General features: G+C 39.8%; 1 protein-coding gene across 3 annotated transcripts in view; it reads right to left on the bottom strand.

Moving 5' to 3' along the window:
* LMO7 (LIM domain 7) overlaps positions 1 to 13,541 on the bottom strand; it is a 134,603-nt gene that overhangs the window by 8,058 nt on the left and 113,004 nt on the right. Inside the window, exons 19-29 of one of the 3 annotated variants that reach the window (XM_086482005.1) lie at positions 13,140 to 13,243; positions 11,396 to 11,456; positions 10,423 to 10,479; positions 10,228 to 10,269; positions 8,232 to 8,257; positions 7,818 to 7,922; positions 5,910 to 6,002; positions 4,154 to 4,524; positions 2,300 to 2,365; positions 1,941 to 1,994; positions 870 to 922 (exon numbers count right to left, since the gene is read on the bottom strand). In XM_086482005.1, the coding sequence (XP_086338131.1) occupies positions 870 to 922; positions 1,941 to 1,994; positions 2,300 to 2,365; positions 4,154 to 4,524; positions 5,910 to 6,002; positions 7,818 to 7,922; positions 8,232 to 8,257; positions 10,228 to 10,269; positions 10,423 to 10,479; positions 11,396 to 11,456; positions 13,140 to 13,243 (1,032 nt within the window). Of the gene's footprint in view, positions 1 to 869; positions 923 to 1,940; positions 1,995 to 2,299; positions 2,366 to 4,153; positions 4,525 to 5,909; positions 6,003 to 7,817; positions 7,923 to 8,231; positions 8,258 to 10,227; positions 10,270 to 10,422; positions 10,480 to 11,395; positions 11,457 to 13,139; positions 13,325 to 13,541 lie in introns of all 3 variants that reach the window. The other 2 variants (XM_086482004.1, XM_086482006.1) reach the window with 2 other exon arrangements.

Here is a 13,541-nt window from a genome sequence, read left to right as displayed (position 1 = left end):
CCCAATGTTTGACCACTCTTTCAACAAAGAAATTTTTCCTAATGTCTAATCTAAACCTCCCCTGGTACAACTTGAGGCTAGTTCCTCTCATCCTCTTCCTTACAAAATACTGTGGAAGTTTATTCCTTCATTAGTTTCAATTATCAAGCTTTAATATGTGAAAGCAACATTGTCAATCTGCAATATATCCTCTAATTCACTATTTACTTTTCTATGATTACTTGTGATCACTTTTTTTAACTATGTTTTAGACACAGGAATAGCTTTCAGGAATTTTCTGCTGTAATATATTTATGAATCCTGTTTGTTTGCTTGCTTTACACACAGTCCTGTAAAAAGGCAGTAATATAACTGAAGGACAACTCAAGAAAGGCAGCCAGGAACTGGAGTCCAGGAAACAAGCCACCATGACAGCATCGAGAGCTGAATTCTTGCTGTGTTACTTGTACACTAATAGAAGCTAAAAAGAGCAAACAGTTGTTTTAAATAGAGTACCATCTTTGTATGTGCAGCTTTTTTCATTAACAGAATCAACATATCAAAAGCACATGCATCTTCAATGATATCCCTACATGATTGGTTTAATCTCATATAAATATCAGTCACCTAAAATTTAGGCATCTAAGATCCATTTGTAATCACTGCTATGGACTTCAAGAGAATAGTCAATCATGTTTGTCCTAGGCTTATATGTTGACTGTATGGATTTCCTCTTGCTGTTGAAACTCCATTAAATTGTGGTATGGCATGAATTTGAATTACAATGCAGCTACACCTTGACAACTGATTTTCTTAGGATGATTCTGTCCAATACGCCTTTTTTTGAAAAACTACGTTCTTAAAAATAATGGAAATTAAACAGTACTTACCATTTCTGATTGTGTTGAATTCATTCAGTTCTGAAGTTGACTTGGACTTGTTCCTAAAGATATTGATAACATTAATTTATCTCAACTAGGAGACCTCATCACAGAAAAGATCTTACCATTGGACACCACAGATAGACAGCCCCTTTTTTTACCATCCCTCCCATCAACAACTCATACTGTACTTAAAACAACAGGCAAAAATACCCAAAGACCGACATGATATTAAAGGGGAAAAAAAAAAAAAAAAAGTCAATATTTAGAAGTCACTAGGTAATCACACCTTAAAAGCTAAAACTGTGTACTGAAAGTTCCCAGTGCTTCAGGTATAAGGACTGATCACTGTATTTGCTTCAACAAAAACATGTAAAAACCAAAGTCCTTCTCTGTGGAAGCTTTATGAAGACTACAGCCAGACAGTCAAAGAAGTGATAACTTTCAAACCAGGTTTATAAATGATTTAACTTAATGAGAAACTTAAAATCATGCTTCAGCACTGTTACTAGACCATAAGCAAAACACCTCCTCAAACACTGCATGGAGATTGTTCTCGGAAAATTTATTATTCACTGATTATAGCCATCATCTTTTTTTTTTATGCGTTTTAGCCACAAAATGTCATTCAATGCACAGAAAGACAAATGGAACATCTACTATCCTCCTGACAAATACGCTGCTGCTGCCTCTCACTTCTCTCCCTGTTTACTCTCTCAAGTTGCACAATCCTGATTGGGATGACTGCACCTTAGTTTGTATAGCACGTTATGACACAACCACAATATTATCTGAAATTGTTTTCCAGCCAGATAAGTCTAGTACCACCCACATATTTACCTCCTTACAGTTCTCCCTCTCCCAGTAAAATCTAACTGTTGTTTACAGCACAGCATAAAATTTGCCAAAAGTTCGGCTGCTTGTTTCCTCAATGTGAAAACATACCATAAAACCTACAAAACACAGCAGCAACACAAAGCACACACTTAGCTGCCATGGCTAAAGTTTACTGGAAATTTCAAAGCTTTCTGACACAGAAATAGTGTTACAGTCTATGCTGAGATTCAGTATCACACGTACCTGTCAACAGGTTGCTCCTCAATGGTTTTAGAAACTTCATAATGCTCATAATGCCTATAAAAAAGATACAATCTGTTCATATACAGAAAAAGACATGAATATTTCCTACTAAAAATATTCAAAACAGATCCTTAAGGGGGAAAAAAGCAAAAAAAGCTCAAAGAGTTAAAATTCTAAGGAGGCTTAATTTTATCAGTCAGAAACACAACTAACAAAAGGCAGAAAAAGAAAGGTTGTCAGAAAAACTCCCTGAAAATGTTTTTGTAAGTGACAAGGAACCCAAATGTGAGCATGCCAAAATGGTTAATACTTATTGCTGAAGATGTTTCAACATACCTATCGACTAAATTTCTTATTACCTGTCAATGAGAGGATGGCCAACTCTATCCTCTATTGTTTTAGATACTTCATAGCGCTCATAATGTCTAGAAGCAAAACACAGATAAAAGAAAATACATATTAAACAAAAAACCCCCCATTTTCTAGAAATTGAGCAAACAGTAAGTATACATAGAGAAAGCTGAGGATATGTTAGTTAGAAATATGAAAATACATGAGAAAAAAAACCCTAAAGACTTTAAGATGCTGCAAAAGTTACAAGTATCAGTATACAACAGTGATTATCTCACCCATTTCAAAGCCAGGAGGTAAGCTTTGTCCAAACATAGCAGTTCTCTAAAAGTTCCGTGTATATTCTAGAAAATTGTATGGGTGCAGTTTGTAGCCCATAGAGAAACACTCACTAACTTCCACAGACAAAGCTCATCCAGCTGGCTGTCCCCAACCTCAGTGCTCTTTGCAGCAAGTATCACGCCTTCACAGATGTTAGTGACATTTCAGACTTCAAGTCATATCTTTGGATATCACCGTGAAACAAACATTTAACACCAGATATTTTAAATCCCAGTTTCACTGAACTTGCTCCTTAACTATTAAGCAAAGCCACCCTTGTTTAGCAAAACATCCTTTGGCAACAACCTCAAAAGCAATGAAATCCCCTGAGACTAAAGCATGTATCAAGGATTTAGATATGCAAATACCACAGCAGCTTAATAAGTTACCACACAAAGTCCTATTATCTTGCAATTGGGGCAAGCTAAAACTGTAGAGATACCCTGGCTCAGCTGCCAAGAAGAACCTGTTTAGCCATTATAACAACTGTGTCTCTGCTTTGCTCAGCAGGGATCTCAAGCAGCAGTCACAACGTGCTAAAGTAACACAATCTCCCCTGCAAACATACGCAATTCTATAATCATTATTTTCTTCTCCTAAGATGTAACTTGATATTATGCATTATCTTCAGCCATCTCTTATTACTTATATAAGGGCAGGGGAAAATCCTCAGGGGAAACAGCAAAGCTAGTCATACACAAGGCAGTAAGCTAAACGCACAAGAAATAAAGAAAAAGTCACTGTTTTAATCTGTTTCAGACAGATTAATCTCCCATGACGACTGCAACAGTAGTCTGAAAACTTCTGGGCAAGAACACGAACTTGTAAACTAATAGTTGGGCTTTTCTTTTTTGTTCTAGGTGTGGGTTGGTTTTTTTTTTTGGTGTGTTCTTGTGTTGTGGTTTTTTTGTTGTTTGGTTTTTTTTGTTGGTTTTTTTTTTTAAGGTAATGAAAGAAACTTTTTCATGCTCTAGAATAAATATATCCACAGGGGGTATTTCTAACAGGATATGCTATCTAAGCCAGTATCTGTTCACTTATACACCACGATAGCCCTCATCAACAAATTAACCCAGCAGTGCAATTAAACTCTGTTGTTGCACTGTCAAACTAGAATGAGGGGGGAGTCTGGAAAGCCAGTCATGCATTTGTTGGAAAAGAGTTAACTTGGTATTTCTTCTGAAAGCCTGGTATGTTGAGCCACTGGCTCTCAATTTACAAGCTTATGCAGGGTTCTTATAAAATCTTCACACTAAGTGCTTTAGGTCATCTTTGATTTGGCTGTAATTACTGTCTTTATACTTCCTATTTAAAAATGAACTGAAGGGGGTTAATGGAGCACTTGATCCATGGGGAAAGACATATGCCTGATCCTTCTACCTTTAGAAAGAAAGGCTATCCTGTGGTATCTTGCCTGACTGATTACAGTACGAGTCTTACATGAGTACCCTCATATTCAGGACATTCACATGCCCATTAGAAATGTATTTGAATGCTTAATGCAGAAGGAAGAGAGAGTACACCCCACCACAAGTGCACACCTTTGGTACTGAGGCATCTCCATTGACACATCCCTCTGCCTTTCAGCTTGCCGTCTCTGCTCCTCCATCTCTGCCCGCTGTCTTTGCTCCTCAGCATATTGCTGTTCCCTCTCTTTACGCTGTCTCTCAAGCTCCAGCTCTTGGAGTTCTCTTTCTTGCTCAAAACGGAGGGCTGCTTCTTCCTGGATCCTCCGTTCCTCCTGAAGCCTCCTCCTTTCTTCTTCCTCGTCCAGCAGGTGTGCAGCCAGCTCACTTCCTTCATCTCCTTCTGGCTCCTCAGGAGTATTCACTTCAGGGCTTGCTCTCCAGCTGGACACAGATGGAGCCCGTGCAGGGACAGATGTTGTGTTTAAGGTTAGAACAGTCTGCTCCTGCAGCAAAAGAAAACAGTCATGGTTTTAGGGAAGGGAGCTGTTTAAACAGGTTGCTCACTCAGAAAAGTTCATTTATTCTGTGAGGGAAGACTGTGTAAAAGGCATCTTGAAAACTTTCAACCCAAGACCCAGGGTGTACTTTGGTTCCATGTTTTGAGTGCCTGCTAGCACATTCTCCTAATGCAAGAGCTTCATTCCACACAGCAGCCTTAACGAGTGCCACAGGCAGCGTGGCCACAACTATGTGAAACATTCTGCTTTCTAAACTATCACTTACATTTCAAGCCATCTCATCCCCACTTAAATACCCATGGAAAACAAACTCTTCCATGATACCCAGCATTTCTCCCTACTGTTTTGACTTAGAAACCCGAGATCTACCTAAGAGTGTACACAGAAAGATACAGACTTGCAGTGTATACCAGACCAATGAATTTCACATGAATCCTCACGTGGAGGAAACCCCCACCCTCCTCCACTCTCCTACCATTTGAAAGTCAAGCCTCAGCCCTACCACTCTGACTCCTCTCAAACACAAGAAAAGGTCTTTCAGAAGTCGAAAGATGTTTTAGTTGCAGAGAACAAACACTGTTTACAGGTCAATCCAAACCTCTAATGATAGAAAAAACATGAAATGGTTTACACTCTTGTACAGCAAAGTCCTCTAACCGCTCAAAGAGCTTTCTTATTGAAGGCCTAAGCCTTAAATTACAGTCTACTTATTTGTGACTGTATAAAGACAACTGATCTAGCTAGGATGCCTGAAGCAGCACTCGCATAGCAATAAAGAAGAGGTATCTCAGATACCTCCCACACTCAGGAAAAAAAAAACCTGTTCATCTTCCCATAAGCAACAGCCACAAAAGTCAGCGACTACAGAAACTACACTCATTCAATGTTTTGAAATATATGATAGCAAATCTGAAGTTAACTTGATATGTAAATATATCGAAGATAGGATGAACTGGTTGCCAGTAACAAGCCTGGCACTTACAAACATTCCTCATGATGAAGTATTGAAGCAGAATTCCAACAAGTAGCATGAGGAGGTAAATATACAGCAAAGGTGACAATTTCATTCTGGTCACAATAATGAATACATTCTGTAACTTTTTGCCAACATTTTTCTGGTATTAGTTACTTAACCAATCAATAAGGAAAAAAAAGTCAAAGTCAACAGGTCTCAAAGCATCCCGTTTACTCTTTCCTTCCCATTTTTGCAACCTCTTTCTGCCAAGTCATAGACCACAATTTATTTTCCAAAAAGAAAAGATAAATGATATAGCAAAATAAATTATTTGCCCGCTTGCCTGCATCTACTGTAAGGGAAAGAAGCCATCATGAAAATAACAGTCAAAGGTGAAGCCACATTCATAGCCTACCTCATCAAAATACTTGGAGCTCTCTTTTTCTGCTTCTTGCTTAGCTCGTAGCCATTCTTCCCTCAGTTTTTCTTGTTCCCGTTTGTATTTCTCCTGTTAGGTTAGATTGAAGTTAAACACTCAAATAAGAAACACAGTACTTTTTATTTGCATTAAAATGTACTACTGGTATTCAACGTGGTTTTTAACAGATCACTGTGGTAAAAACATGCTTGAGCTCCACTAGGACATTAGGTCCACCACGAGTGAATAAAATCTTGGCTCAAATACAATCCCAAAGGAGTTCAGCAACTGATTTCGGAGAATCCAGGCTTATTATGTGCTAAGTCTCCTAACAACTGACCTCACATCTGTTATATTCCCCATTTTACAGTTTAGTTCCCATTTGAACAAAAATCAGCTAAGGTACTTCTTGAAAGATGGAGCGATTATATTTAACTTGGAATTGGGCATATTAATACAGTAAATGTAAAGCTATCACAAAGCAAAATATAAGGCAGTAATTTGGTTTGAGCAAGAACTTTTGGAACATTATCTAAACAAAAACCAATTTCTGGACCTCCAAATTTCATACCAGATCCAAATGACCGGATTTGGTATGAAATTAATGTAATGTCTTAAAGCATTACTGAAGGGACACAATAAATGTTTGGTGGTTTTGTCAGTCACCACTTAAATCTTGGAAAAACAAAACATTTAATGATGTAAAAGTATCCCTTCTAAGATGTTGGAAATAAGCAAAGAAAATTTCACTTCCTTTCTCCGTTACTTGAAAATTCGTTACTAGGATCATAGGGAAGATAAAGAACATCATTACTCTGGACAAATTTACTACTTCAGGACTAGAAAAGGAGAAGCAGAAAGAAGAAAAGTGATGGCAGACAGTTGAAACTGCTCTCGAGAAAGGGAAAGGGAAGCCAAGGTTTACATTCTTTAAAACTACCTCTTTAGGCATCAAATGGAGCACCTGAACTATAACAAAGACCACAAATATGTTTAGGAAGGCACAGCTCTTGCCTTGCAGAGTTCCTAAGCTAAAAGGAGTAACAAAAGAGAAAACATCCAAAAGGCAACAGAGTTGCTACGCTGTACTTTGACATCACAGTTTTCTGCTGAATGCACCAAACTTACTAAGAGGGCTTGTGCAGAGTAAACAATCTTCACTGATGTCTCTCCTAGCCAAGACATTTTAGATAAACTTTAATGTAATTTTCAGAGATGCATCTTGGTGAATGTGGTTGAACATGCTTATGCTTCATTGAGCTGAGATCTTTGCAGAGATGTGTGCTTGTTTTTTCTGTGCTATCCTAAGATGACAAACATTGCCCCTTCCCTTCACAACACTTCCCTCCATCTGTAGTAACCGATTATCAAGGTGGTTTTGCGTTAGTAGGTTCAGCTTCCTGACTGACAGAGGTCCTGGGAACCAGATTGATTCCAATCAATTGGCTGATTGCTAAATGACAGGATGCTAGGAGGCACTGGCTGCCTTCTCTTCACCTCTGAATATAAGGCAGTACCGCTGATTGAAGGCAAAACTCATTCTAGAGAATTTTCTTACAGGGAAAAATAAAACTCATTCAAAAGTGACGATTACTGACCCTCAGGTCTCTGCTTATTCTTTAAATTCTGTTGCCAATAAGAGCAAACTAGCCTTGTTGACAACAGAACGTTTCTGGCTGCAGTGAATACACAGTCTGGGTTTGATTTCATGAAGCTCACTAATGTGTTGTCCTCTTTTTGCTGAGTAACTGCTAGCCTATGTAACTGTGCAGCCCAGTAAATGTATCTGAAAGTCTTTTTTAGCCATCAGTAAGAAGAATAGCAGAAGTCACACATCACTTCTCTTCCCTAAGAGTTGCTGCACCCCAGGGATTGCCAGCCTATGATTGTGAAGATTAATTATACCTGCAATAAACGGTCCTGCTCCTTTTGCCATTTTTCCTGTCGTTTTCGTTCTTCCTCTTGATCCCAAACCCGACGACTAGGAGCACTTATGGATGGGACTGGGAGCTAATAAAGCACAGAAATTAAATATTATCTTCTTTCACGTAATTAACACTCTACATTTTCAAATGTATTTTTTAAAGTGAGAAATAAAAGCCATTACAAACACTACAGCTTTATAGTGACAAGGACCTAAAGTACCCTTTTCTTCAAAGGGACAGAAAGCAACCAACTCATTATACATTCAAAAATTTTAGTCAGTACTCTCAGATTTGATCACAATTTTAAAGCAGTATAGAAAGCAAAAGAAAGCAGCGGGGTTCTTGAAAAGACGAGGATTATACAACTAATTAGTAGTTTGTAAATAGTACTTACATCAGGCATTGCAGGCTCTGGGCCTCCTGTGAGATTTGGAAGGCAAAAACCAGAAATCATTAGAACCATCCATACTCACTGCCAGACTTCTGTAAATGTGGAAAGTCTGAGCTTCAGACTGATTTTTGCTTCCTTAGTAAGCCATGCTTGCATTTTGCCCTACTGAACTTATTTGAGGTCAGGATTCATTAGGTGCTTTCAGCTACTGTGCATAATTGTTTAGAAGCTTTACATGCTTACAAGTGCCATCAGCAATTGCTTGAATCAGCAGTGCATCTCCTACTGTGGCAATACAGAGGTGCTTTGCTACAGCCTTCCTATTATTATTCTGAAACCCAGCTGTTTAGCATGACCAGTACTCAGGACACTGCTCCAGGTTAGACCAGCCACTCGCCTACTGCCCTTGATGTGAATTAAGAGCAATAGACATCCACAGGCAATTTCTCTACCACAGAATAATGTATTTTCCCTTTATAACTGTCCTCTTTACCCACTCCCAAAAGCACACTTGAATTTGCGGAGCTCATCACCATTCACCACAAACCTTATGCTATTTGAGGCTATCATGCTCGGTCTTAGCTTGTGCTAAGATGATTATTAAAAGCAACATATGTTATGCTAACAAATTAAGTTTAGAAAATGTGGAGAAGCACAACTTTACATATAATCCTTTCCCAAGCATCATCATTATTTTTGTTTGTTGCTAGTGTACTTGATAGTTAGCTGTCCAAATTTCAGTTAAAAAAGAAAAAACAAACGCAAAAAACCCAAACGTCCTAAAAGTTTTCTGAAGCAAAACCACATGAAGTGGAGAAAAGGTCACGTTTAAGATTCAAAAGACATGTCATGAGTCACAGACTAGTGTCCAATCTACATATGCACTTTTTTGTCATTATTGGATTGTAACAGCCACAGTGACAGTAGAACACACTTGATCTCCTGCAGTTGTGCCAGGAGATGCTAAAGGGAAGCATAGGCAGCACCAATCTTTGCTCCCCTTTTCTCTCACCCCTGTAAGCTTACACCTCCCTGTACAGGTTTAGAAAGAACAATCTTTCATATAATTGGAAAACTAAGTGTCAAAAGTTTAAAATTAACAAAATTGCACTGAGTTTAGACTCTAGAAACGCTCCCTTCTCCTCCCCCTCAAGCATAAGTGAAATAGTTCAAATATTGCTATAAAAATGTATTAAAATAAGAACCAAAGTTCATAGCCAGCCTTTAAAAAAAAAAAAAAACAAACCAAAAAAACCAACCCACAACAAAACTGAAAAAACCCCAACAGAACAACCACCAACAAAATACCACTATATCGCAAATACAACGCAGCAGAAGTATTTAAAAGCAAACAGAACCACAAACACAGATTTATACTGTGGCACTTCACATATCACTTCCAGAAAAAACAGAAGCCATCACCTCTGAAGGCAAAGTCCTGGCCCCACTAAAATCATTAGCAAAATCCACATTGAACTTCCACCAATGGGCCAGAATTTCACTCTTTCAGGCTACAGCAAAACAGCAAGGCATACAGAGTCTGAAGACAGCAACAGACATACAACATTAGTGGAAGTATGTGAGTTGAGACATGCAAAACACCAAAAAGCAACCTACAAAACCAAAATTGAGTGCCTTGGTTTTTGCCTTTAAAAGCTAGCATATTCAATTCAAAATTTATTATCAGTCTTCTTGGGATCTTGCAACATCACCACATAGTGGAAAGCCAGGAGCTGCTGTTTTCGACCAATTTAGATGAAAGCACAGAGCTGCAACTCAAGATAAACTAAAATCCAGAGTTAAGTATTTTATCAACAGCTCTGAGATCTGCGCTAAGCCTCTGCTGGAATATTCAATGTTATTCTTGTTTTGTAGGTAGTAGTGAACCCAAACAGAGTACTATTCTTCTTACTCCTACCCAGTGGAAAAAAAAAGTATGAACAACACAGAAGAGATTTAAACAGCTATAGATATAAGAGAACACACAAAGACCCATTACCACAAAGGTAGACCCATGAATTGTAAGAATAACCTGATGACCCTGGGGAAAGAAGGGAAATTAATTATGTTGCTTCATCATAACTGCAACAAACAATGCTGAAGAGGTATAGTACCCAGCACCAGACTTGTTAGGAAGAGTGTGCAGCAGGAACGATTTCATGAAAGTACATGAAATATTAGCTCTTTCGTTTACCTTGTTCAAAAAATTGTGACCGTCTTTTTAAGTTTTTCAAAGAAATAGGTTCAGATGCTATTTGAAAAATACAAAGAATACAAACAAGTCAATAAGGTGCTGCCATTTTTTTTTTTTAAATGACTATCACCACTGGATAAGAAACTTTTGTTCGACCTCCAATCTACAGCAACGTCACTTTGGAAAAATAAAAAGCCCCTGAAACACAAAGGAAATCTCATCTTTCATAGTAACAAATACAGTTTTTAGTAGGTTACATCATATACTGGTTAGTATTTTATCACTAACAATGTCCAACTATAACAACAGTACAAGTGTCAAACTTGGACTCAGATTCTCCCTGTCTAATTTAAGCCTCCTTGACTGAGATGCCACATTGGATTGAGGAGCCTAATCACCATTTAAGGTCATCAGAAAGGCATCTCCAGAGGGCAACTGATCTCTTGGGAGAATTCTTTTATAAATCGCCATGTGCATTCAAGATAAGACGAAATACAAAAGTTTCCATTTAAGGATTTTTGTTCCATTAGGAAGTATATGTACCTGGTTTCTATCACTGTCATCAAGTAAGGCTATAACTGTTCATAGCATCATCAGTAATTATTATTCATACCAGAATCATCAATACCGTTCCAGGAACAAAAGTAAAACTGTAACAATGCAGTAGCAATTGCAGTAACTTGCGTGTCTTCTTCTCTTTCACCCCTACCACACAGTAAATTTACAACCACTAATGCAGAAATGGGGTGGGGGGGGTGTCACCGCTTTGTTGTCAGCTCTCCAAATCCCTAGCACATCGTGGAAGCAAACTTCACCAAGTCTGGATGCAACTAGATCTGTGATACCTGTCTAGCTTTCAGTTCATTAAGGTCTCGCTTCGCCCAATATATAAAGCTTGTGACAATTACACGTTTAGTGTCTGTTCTTGTTCCAAACCCACACAATTAGCAAATGAAAAGCAACAGCAGTTTACCTCTTTGTTCATTAGAGCCAAGGTCTCCTTGCATGCCATTTATCAATTTTGTCTCTGTATCCTTTAAAAATAATAAAAAAAAAAATAGGCATTAGGTTTATCCAATTACACATCTCCCCTGACAGAAACTGTATATCATGAAATACTTCAGAACACTTTCCACAGAAAAATACAAAACTATCTAAAACTTCCTAAGTATATTATATGACAAAATGACTACAGTCATTCGAAGAGATCAATAACCAGCTCTAAATGGGTAGCCAAAATAAAAAAAGATTAGTTTGGAAGAAAATGCCAGAAGCCAAGATCTTTCCATTTCAGCTCCTTGGCAGGCAGAGTGTTATTTGCAAGTAATTTGAAAGCACGTATACGCTTGTTCTTTGGGGCTGCAACTTTCCTTTATGGTAATAATGGAGGTAAAAGTCATCTTTTCTAAAGAACAATTACTCTATACATTTTAGTTAAAACACAGTCTGCAAATAATTTAATACTTATCACTTAGTGTCCACTCATGAATAGACAGTAGCAAATCTTTAAAACACCTTATATACCTTAATAAGTACATAGCTGCACCTCTGTATTTGCAGTAATCTACTATGGTGGTTTGGTGTCTGGCGGGGTTTTGGTGCGGTTTTGTTAGCAGGGGAGGGGGCTACAGGGCTGGCTCCTATGAGAGGCTTCCAGAAGCTCCCCCGACTTCAATTTCAGACGCGCCTCTGGCCAAGGCCAGACCAATGGCGCCCCTGAGAGTAACTATTCAAGAGTGAAAGAAGCGCTTGATTGCAGTCTATTTGTTTGGTCTGTGTTGGTGAGTGAAGGGGGATGTCAGAGAAACAGCCCTGTGGACACCCAGGCCAGTGAGGAAGGAGAGGGGGAGCTGTGCCGGAGCAGAGGTTCCCCTGCAGCCCACGGTGGGGTGGCGGCTGAGCCCCTGCAGCCTCTGGAGATCAGCGGTGGCCCAGAGGTTGGCCTGCAGCCCGCGGAGGGCCCCGGGCCGGAGGAGCAGGGACCGGGCCCGGAGCAGCCGTGACTCCGAGGCAGCCCGCGCTGGAGCCGCCCGTCGGTGGGAGGGCGGCAGCCCCGGGAGGGACCCGCGCTGGGGCGGTTCTGGGGAGCTGCGGCCCTGCGGGAAGGACTCCCGTTGGAGCAGTGGGTGGAGGGCTGTCTGCCGGGAGAGGGACCCCGCAGTGGGGCAGGGGAGGGCTGCGAGGGCCCCTCTACCGGAGGAGGAAGGAGCAGCAGAGACACCTTGTGCCGGACGGACTGTGACCCCCATTCCCTGCCCCCTGCGCTGCTGGGGGGGAAGAGGGAGCAGAGCTGAGCCTGGGAAGACAGGACAGAGGGGGGTGGCGTGTGTATGTGGGTGTTGTATTTAAGATCTGGATGTATCCTTGATGGTGGTAGTTGTTTTGTATTAAATGTATGTTATTATCCCCATGTCTGTCTTTTGGCCCTGACCATAACTGGCAAGTGAGCCCTCCCTGTACTTTGTCTCGACCCTGGAGCCTTTTGGTTGCATTTTCTACTCCCCACCCCTAAGGGGTCAGGGTAGGGGTGAGCGAGTGGCTGTGGGATGCTTTTGTTGCCAGCTGGGTAGGCTCAAACCATGACTCCTATGTTCGTTAAGCAACGTGAGTAAAAATAAGATTTCCAAGGTCTTCTCTCCATCCTGCCTCTATCAAGGCATTACATTTTCACATTCTTCCCCCCTGCAAATCCCATGACCCTTAAAAAACATACTCACAGAAGTTCGAAGGCTGCTGGAGAAATCTGTTTTTGTTGATATGGTTGAAACATTTGAAATGCGTTCTCCAGAAGTTGCATCAATCCACTTATTTTCAGATGTACCTATAATGTTGGTAGCCATACTGGTGAGATTGAGGATTTTATGCCTTACATGTGGCAGGGAAGGCTGGTCTTTGCCCCAGTCTTTTTGGTATGTGGAGGATCAAGAAATTAATGTAGACAGTAATGTCAAAGAACAGAAGAGTTAGTGAAAACACATTAAAATAACACACAAAAAAACAACAAAACAAAACAACACATAACAGAAGAGGGAGAGACACAAATCAGGTAGAATTTGTGAAGACAGGAAAAAGGGCTTTTATGAGCAGACCGCCTTCCCCAAAAATGCAAGTGTTAGTTG

Source organism: Leptosomus discolor, chromosome 1 (assembly GCF_034619465.1).
Source record: "Leptosomus discolor isolate bLepDis1 chromosome 1, bLepDis1.hap2, whole genome shotgun sequence".
NCBI classification, from domain to species: Eukaryota; Metazoa; Chordata; class Aves; order Leptosomiformes; family Leptosomidae; genus Leptosomus; species Leptosomus discolor.
Note: the sequence above shows the minus strand (reverse complement) of the source record. Positions and strands in the feature narration are given on the sequence as shown.